Genomic DNA, 6,709 nt, shown 5'->3' with positions numbered 1-6,709 from the left:
GCAGCAGGAGGTTGGGATGGTTGTTCCAGCATGTGCCCCCAGGCAGGGAGAGAGCTCCGACTGCCACTGAAATGTTGGTAGCACTGAGGTGGGAGCAGCGGGGCTGGAGGAGCTCTACAGGGTTCAGCACTGAGGGAATCACACCGTGCAATTTGTCCTGTCCAAAAATCTGCCAGCTGTGCGGAGTGAGGCTGTAAATCCCTGCCTGATTCCTGCAGCAATTCCAGTTTGCTGAGCCTTGGGCAGGAGGGAGCCCTCGCAGCCGGTCCAAGCTCTCCAAGCCAGAGGGAAGGGACAAAAGTGACATTTTCAGTTAAATTCCCCCTTCCTCCCCTGGCCGGGAGCGTGCTATTGGCCTGTCCCAGCAGAGCCGCTTCCCTGGTGTCAGAAGGAAACCGCAATCGGATGGGTGGGTTTTACGAAAGCCGACATCTGTCTCCCCTCCCGGCCTCGCAAATCTGCCAGGCACAAACGTCTGTACCAATGAGCTTAGCGTCAAAAGTCCCAGGGCAGTAACCTTTTCGTGCTCCTGCTCCCCTCCTTCACCGGCAGGAGCCAGAGCCACCCGCCAGCCAGGGGCTTTAGTGTGATCCCCGCTGCCCATCTGTCCATCCCACACATATTAACAGCCACTGCCCTGCTGCTGGCTTTCTAACTCGTGTTTTCTCGCAGAGCAAGCAAGAGAGAATAAATAACAGCGGCGATCAGCGGCAGTGAGACCTCGCGAAAAGAAACACGGAGCTGGCACTTCCAGGGGACTTCCCACCCTCCGCAGTTTCCCCGTAGAGGGGAGACACGCAGCAGGGTCCTGTACAGCGTGTTGGGGGCTCTCTAAGCTCGGCAGCATCACAGCTGAGCTCCACACCCTGCAGCGTTTCTCTCCCTCCCCCAGCAGTCCCTTCCCGCTCCCCCATCTGTCCCACGGCTCCGTTACCTTCCCGGCACCGTCCGGCCACCCCAGCGCTGAGGTCAGGGGATGGGGAGGCACTGCTGCTGTCCCCAGCCCTGGCAGTAGCCCAGCTGCCAGGGGACCGCCCCGGCTGGAGGTTCTTGCAGGCTGCCCGTAAATCGCTGCTGGCCGCGGGGCGCGGGGTGCGGGGTCCCGCCGGAGGAACCGGCGGGGCTGGGCAGGGGGCGATGGTCCTTCGGGCTCTCGTAGTGATGGAGCTGCCTCTGGGGGGAAAACTCAGCGCACAGAGGGGTCGGAGGGCACCGTGTCTGGGAACCGGGCTCCCAGGACAGCTGGGGGCGGCTGCCCTTCATCCCCGACTCCTGCGCAGGGACCCCGGCCCGGGCGTGGCACTCGGAGTGGGCACAGGGCCAGCAGCGCCCGGCTCCGTGCAGGGACAGCGACAGAGCCGTGATCCTGTTGATGGCTCGCCGGAGGGTCGCGATTTTAGAAAGCCTTTTGCCCCCGAGGTCGTGCTTGAGGGCCAGCCGCAGGGCATTGAAGGCTTGGTTGTAGTCCAGAATCCTCTTACGCTCTCTGACGTTGGCAGCCATCCTCCTGGCCTTGGAGCGTGCTGGCCTGCTCCTCTTCCTCACCTTCATCCCTTCCGTGTCCCCCGGGCTGGCGTCTGCTTCCCTGCCTTGGGAGACCCACAAACCCTGCCTGTAGCACCCCTGGGGTGCGTCCCCCGCTTCCAACTCCTCCTCGGAGCTGTCGGGCTCTGGCCCCGTGCCTTTCCCCGCGGCTACTCCGGACATGGCAGCGGCGAGGGGGAGCGGGAGAGGCGCTGCTGTGCTCCTGCCTCCCGGGAGGTGAGGGTGACACTCCTCCAGGGACCGGCAGCCGCCTCTAAAAACCTTCAGCAGCGCTCGTCACGTGGCTGTCCCGACCCTCCTCACCTGCCGCAGGTGAGGCACAGCGAGAGCCCTGCCTGCTCCCTGCCCTCAGCGTCAGGCACCGCTGCTGGGGTGCCCAGAGGCCCCCGGGGAAGGCACCCCCACCAAGCACAAGTTACAGGGGTTCCTTTGAGCAGTTCCTTTGAGAATTTGAGCACTGCAGGAGTTCCCCCGGGCTGCTCTGCCCTCTCCTCTGCTGGGCAGGCTGGTGGCTCACCCTGGGACAGGTCACCCCAGGGTTCTCCGTGGTGCTGTGAGGCAGAGCCCTGTCCCTATCACGACCCTGGCTTTTCCTTCTCCCTGCTCATTGGTCCTGCAGCATCTGTTATTTCTCGGCCAGGGGAAAGTGAAGCACGAAATTGTGCCGCTGCTGAGGAAAGCAGCAAGTCTTGTGCTCGGGTACGGGAGAAGACACGGTCCTAGGGAGCTGAGAGCAGCCGTGGGGACAGGGGGAGGTGGGTGCCTGAGCAGACCCCGGGAGTCGCTGCAGGAATGTGCAGGGCCTGGCACGCCTCTGCCCTGCGGAGCAGGAAGCAGGAATGTGGCAGGGGGGATCGGGGCAGGTGATAAAAGAGCTGAAATGCTAACTGCCCCCAGAGCCTTCCTGTCCTTTCCCTGCAGCCTGCGGGCAGAGCTGTCTGCGCTGATGCTCCCGGGCCTGCCCGCACTTAACTTGGGGAAGATGCTGAAAGCAGCCCCTTGTTTCCTGCATCCCCGGGCTGCTGAGATGAGGAGCTGGCCAGGTGCAGCAGGTCCGGAGGCCATGGGCAGGGCCAGGTCCCCAACCTCTGAGCAGTGCGGGGCAGCCACGTGTGCTTGCCCATCATCTCATTAGCGAGCAGTTGCTAAATGCTTTCCTGTGTGAGGGGTAATGCTTTGAAAAATAGCCCGGGAGTGGTTCTGACAAATTGTTGGGGTGTCTGGTGAAAAAGCAGAGTCCTGGGAGAACGTGCTTCCCCCCCTCCTTGATTCTTCCCTTCCTATCTGATCATCCCAGCTCATGTCTGATCAACAGCCACAATTAGCGGGGGGTTATTTGTCTATTGCCCTTCTCCTCTCCTGGCTCTTTTAAGCTGGAGCTAATTTAGGTGCCTCTGCTATAAGAACCCAATAAATCAGGAGCCAAAGCCTCAGGGACAGGGGAGGATGAGGCAGCAGGACTTCAAAGGGAGGTGAAGCTTGCAAATATCTTTGAGCACTCACCTGTTATCACTATGACCCTCTTGTTCTCCCCAGCATCCCTCTCACCTCCCAGTCTTTCTCTGACAGGAATGGAGGCTCCCTGACCACTGACTTACCCAGCAAACCCAGCTTGGGAGCCAGGGGTTCTTTGGAACTCTTGAATGCCAGCAGGACATGGATGTCAGACCCACTTAGATACATGCCTGTCTAAAACCCAGCTAAGCAGGACAGATCCCCCTACCACAGGGATATTTTTGCTGGCGTTGGAGGTCAGGAGGTGCAGTCCAGAGCAGAGGTAGCTGAGCTGGGCACAAAGCCAGTCCCAGCTGGGTGGTGCCTGGGCAGGAGCAGCAGTCCCAAAGCTGTCCCTTGCCTGCCCACAGTCCCTGAGAGATCCTTGGGAAGCACTGCCAGGGGTTCTGGGTCTCTGGGCTGCTCTGGCTACAAGGATCCAGCCTCAGCTCTTGGAAGCAGGCACAGTCAGACCATAAATCATGGGGCATCTGATGCCACCTGTAATTAGCACATCCCGCTGTCCTGGGCGCTTCCGACCCAGGTGCCCATTACAGGTTGGGAGGTCAGCAGGAACGCCCACCCAGGCCCTGCTCCCCCGGCCCCTGCTGATTTATCACTGTGTGCTGGAGAGATTTATGGGCTGAGATGGGGAGCCAGAAATGTGTTGTGAGGCTCTGCTGGGCCTTCTGCCTGACAGATGATGAAAGAGGCATAATTATCTGTCGCCACACACATATCAGGCCATTCATGGCACTCCCCAGCCTCCAAGATGGGGTTTGGCCCTTGGGGACTCCCAGCCTGTGTCACTCTGGATTGGAGCACTGCTGAGTGCTGGGCACCACCTGCTGTCACAGCTCTCATGGGTCCCACAGCCCAAAGGTGTGTTTTGGGTGTGCACCCCTAACACTGCCACTGAGCAGCTCCAGCAGAGAGCCCTGAGCTGGCAGCAGCACCCATCCAGCACCCCTGAATTGCTGATGATTCCCACTGAGAGCTGCTGGAGCCGTCTGGGAGCACAGCCCTCACTGGAGGTGAAACCCTGATGGAGTGAGAGGCAGCTGGCACGGTCTGGGAGGGCTGCCCAGCTCCTGGCACTGCCCCAGCACCATCCCTCCTCCTTGGGAAGGCTGCACCGGGAGGCACAGATGTGCCAGAGCAAAGCAAGGGAGCCTGCAGCAGGGAAGGATGAGAGGCAGGACTGGCATGCAGGGAGGTGCCCATTCCTGGTGCTCAGGGGAAGGAGGAGGCGGCTGTTGCGACACTGCCTGGGCCCGCGGGTAAGGGTAAATAAATAGGGTGCTCTGTTCCTCCTGGGGCACGACCAGGTGGCACAAGGGACACAGGGACACGGGCTGGTGAGTCATCTGTGCCCAGGCAGCCACCCTGCAGGGCACAGGAGGCAGCGACAGGCACTCGTGCTGCCTGGATCCTGCTCCAGCACCCAGCACAGCAGGGAACAGCCCTGCCCTGGGCACAGGTTGGAAAGCCACATCCTGTGGAGCAGGAGTGAGCCATGGGCACGTTCATAAACACAGCACATGTGGGAGGCACTGGGCAAAATGCCTATCTGGGGCCTTCACAGAATCCCAAAGTCATTCCAGTTGGAAAAGCCAAACTGAATCCAAACATTGACCCAGCACTGCCTTGTTACCATGGAACAACTAAGTGCTACATCCATGGTTTTTTTAACATTTTCATCACTTTCCTGAGCAGCTTGTTCCATCTTTTCAGTGAAGGCATTTTCCCTAATATCCACTTTAAGCCTTGAGGCCATTTCCTCTCGTCCTGTCCCTTGTTCCTTAGGAACAGAGACAAACCCCCACCAGGTTACAAACTCCTTTCAGGGATTTGCAGGCCTTCGTTGCCCACCACAGGAGGCTGTGCCTGCTGCTTCATGTGCCAGGAATGGCTCATCCATCCTGACACCCACAGGGCTGGCAGAGTTTCACTGGCCAGAGGATGAGGATTGGACACACAGAGCTCTGCAGTGAAAGCCAGGGCACATAGCAGCTGTGGAAGGCACAGGAGCCACCCCATGGCACAGGAGCCTTCAAGGCTCTGTTGTTCCCTGCTCGGGGATCTCCCAGAGCGCATGGGATGGATTCTGGCATTAATTATCATGTTGCTACTGCCCTGAGCTGCCGGCACTGGGCATTCCCTCACCCACATCCCGCTGCTCACAGCTCCTCAGGGAGACCCAGAGAGGGCGGTGGGAGCCTGTGAGCTGCAGGACCACAGCACCTGCACCCCGCTGGTGTCCCCATCCCCATCCCATCCCATCCCATCCCCGTGCCCATCCCCATGCCCATCCCCATGCCCATCCCCATCCCATCCCATCCCATCCCATCCCATCCCATCCCATCCCATCCCCATCCCATCCCATCCCATCCCATCCCCATCCCATCCCATCCCCATCCCATCCCATCCCATCCCATCCCCATCCCATCCCATCCCATCCCATCCCATCCCATCCCATCCCATCCCATCCCCATCCCATCCCATCCCATCCCATCCCATCCCCATCCCATCCCATCCCATCCCATCCCATCCCATCCCATCCCATCCCCATCCCATCCCATCCCATCCCATCCCATCCCATCCCATCCCATCCCATCCCATCCCATCCCATCCCATCCCATCCCATCCCATCCCATCCCATCCCATCCCATCCCATCCCATCCCATCCCATCCCATCCCATCCCATCCCATCCCATCCCCATCCCCATCCCCATCCCCATCCCCATCCATCCCCATCCCCATCCCATCCCCATCCCTCGGTGCCCCGGGGCTCTCCCTCCACGGGGCCCCTCCGGTTCTCTCGGCGGGCCGCAGCCGTGGCGGGCCCGGGGGGCGGTGGCAGCGCTGCCCCCGCCCCGGCGGGGCCGTGCGGAGCCGAGGCGGGGCGGGCCGGGGGCGGGCACCGACGTCAGGCCCCACGGCGGCGGCGGGGGGCGGAAGGCGGCGTGCCGGGGGGTGGGGAGGGGGAACCCGGCTTTGGGGCGGGGGATGGCGGCGGGCGAGGCGGCCCGGGCGGACTTCGCTCGGCACTGGCAGGCGCAGTTCCCGGGGGAGCCGGCGCCCCGCATGGAGCTGGGCTCGGTGCGGGCCATGGAGCGGGAGCTGGAGCGCTGCCGCCGCCACCTGCGCCGCCTGCAGCGGGCGCTGGCCGAGGAGCGATTCAAGGTGGGCTACCTGGAGGCGGCGCTGGCCCGGGCCCCGCCGCCGCCGCCGCCCGCCGCCCCCCGCCCCGCCGGCAGCTCCCCGGAGGGCGGCAGCGCCGGCAGCTCCGACGCGGAGGACGCTTCCTCGGCAGGTGGGTGAGGGGGAGCCGTCCCCAGCCCGCGCCCCAGGGGACGAGGGTGTCCCCAGCCCCTTGTGCCATCCCCGGCCCTGCCGCTGCCCGTCCTGCGCTCCCCGTGCCCGTGGCCCTGTGCCGGGGGTAAAGGCGATCCCGAGCCCCTGTGCCATCCCTGCCACGCAGCTGGTGAGTCCGTGCTGGGACTCGGGACCCCCTCACTCAGCCAGGAGCACCCCACGCCGAAACATAGCGGAGAACGCCCAAACGCCTTTTGCCATCCCCATCAAACAGCTAATGCCACCTTGTGCAGTCCCCGACCAACCACCAAGGTCACCCCAAGCCTCTGTCTCCTCCCTGTCCCACCCGCAG

At 62.5% G+C, this 6,709-nt stretch overlaps 1 protein-coding gene across 1 annotated transcript; it reads right to left on the bottom strand.

Annotated features, from left to right (window-relative positions):
- Positions 1-969: 969 nt before the first annotated feature.
- BHLHA9 (basic helix-loop-helix family member a9) lies at positions 970-1,707 on the bottom strand. The gene has a single exon (XM_058854740.1). The coding sequence runs from the start codon at positions 1,705-1,707 to the stop codon at positions 970-972; it is 738 nt and encodes a 245-aa protein (XP_058710723.1).
- Positions 1,708-6,709: the final 5,002 nt, after the last annotated feature.

Source organism: Poecile atricapillus, chromosome 21, assembly GCF_030490865.1.
Source record: "Poecile atricapillus isolate bPoeAtr1 chromosome 21, bPoeAtr1.hap1, whole genome shotgun sequence".
NCBI classification, from domain to species: domain Eukaryota; kingdom Metazoa; phylum Chordata; class Aves; order Passeriformes; family Paridae; genus Poecile; species Poecile atricapillus.
Note: the sequence above shows the minus strand (reverse complement) of the source record. Positions and strands in the feature narration are given on the sequence as shown.

What these genes read in the sequence shown, in the direction of transcription:
- BHLHA9 (XM_058854740.1), bottom strand. Translation starts at nt 1,707, where the DNA reads ATGTCCGGAGTAGCCGCGGGGAAAGGCACGGGGCCAGAGCCCGACAGC.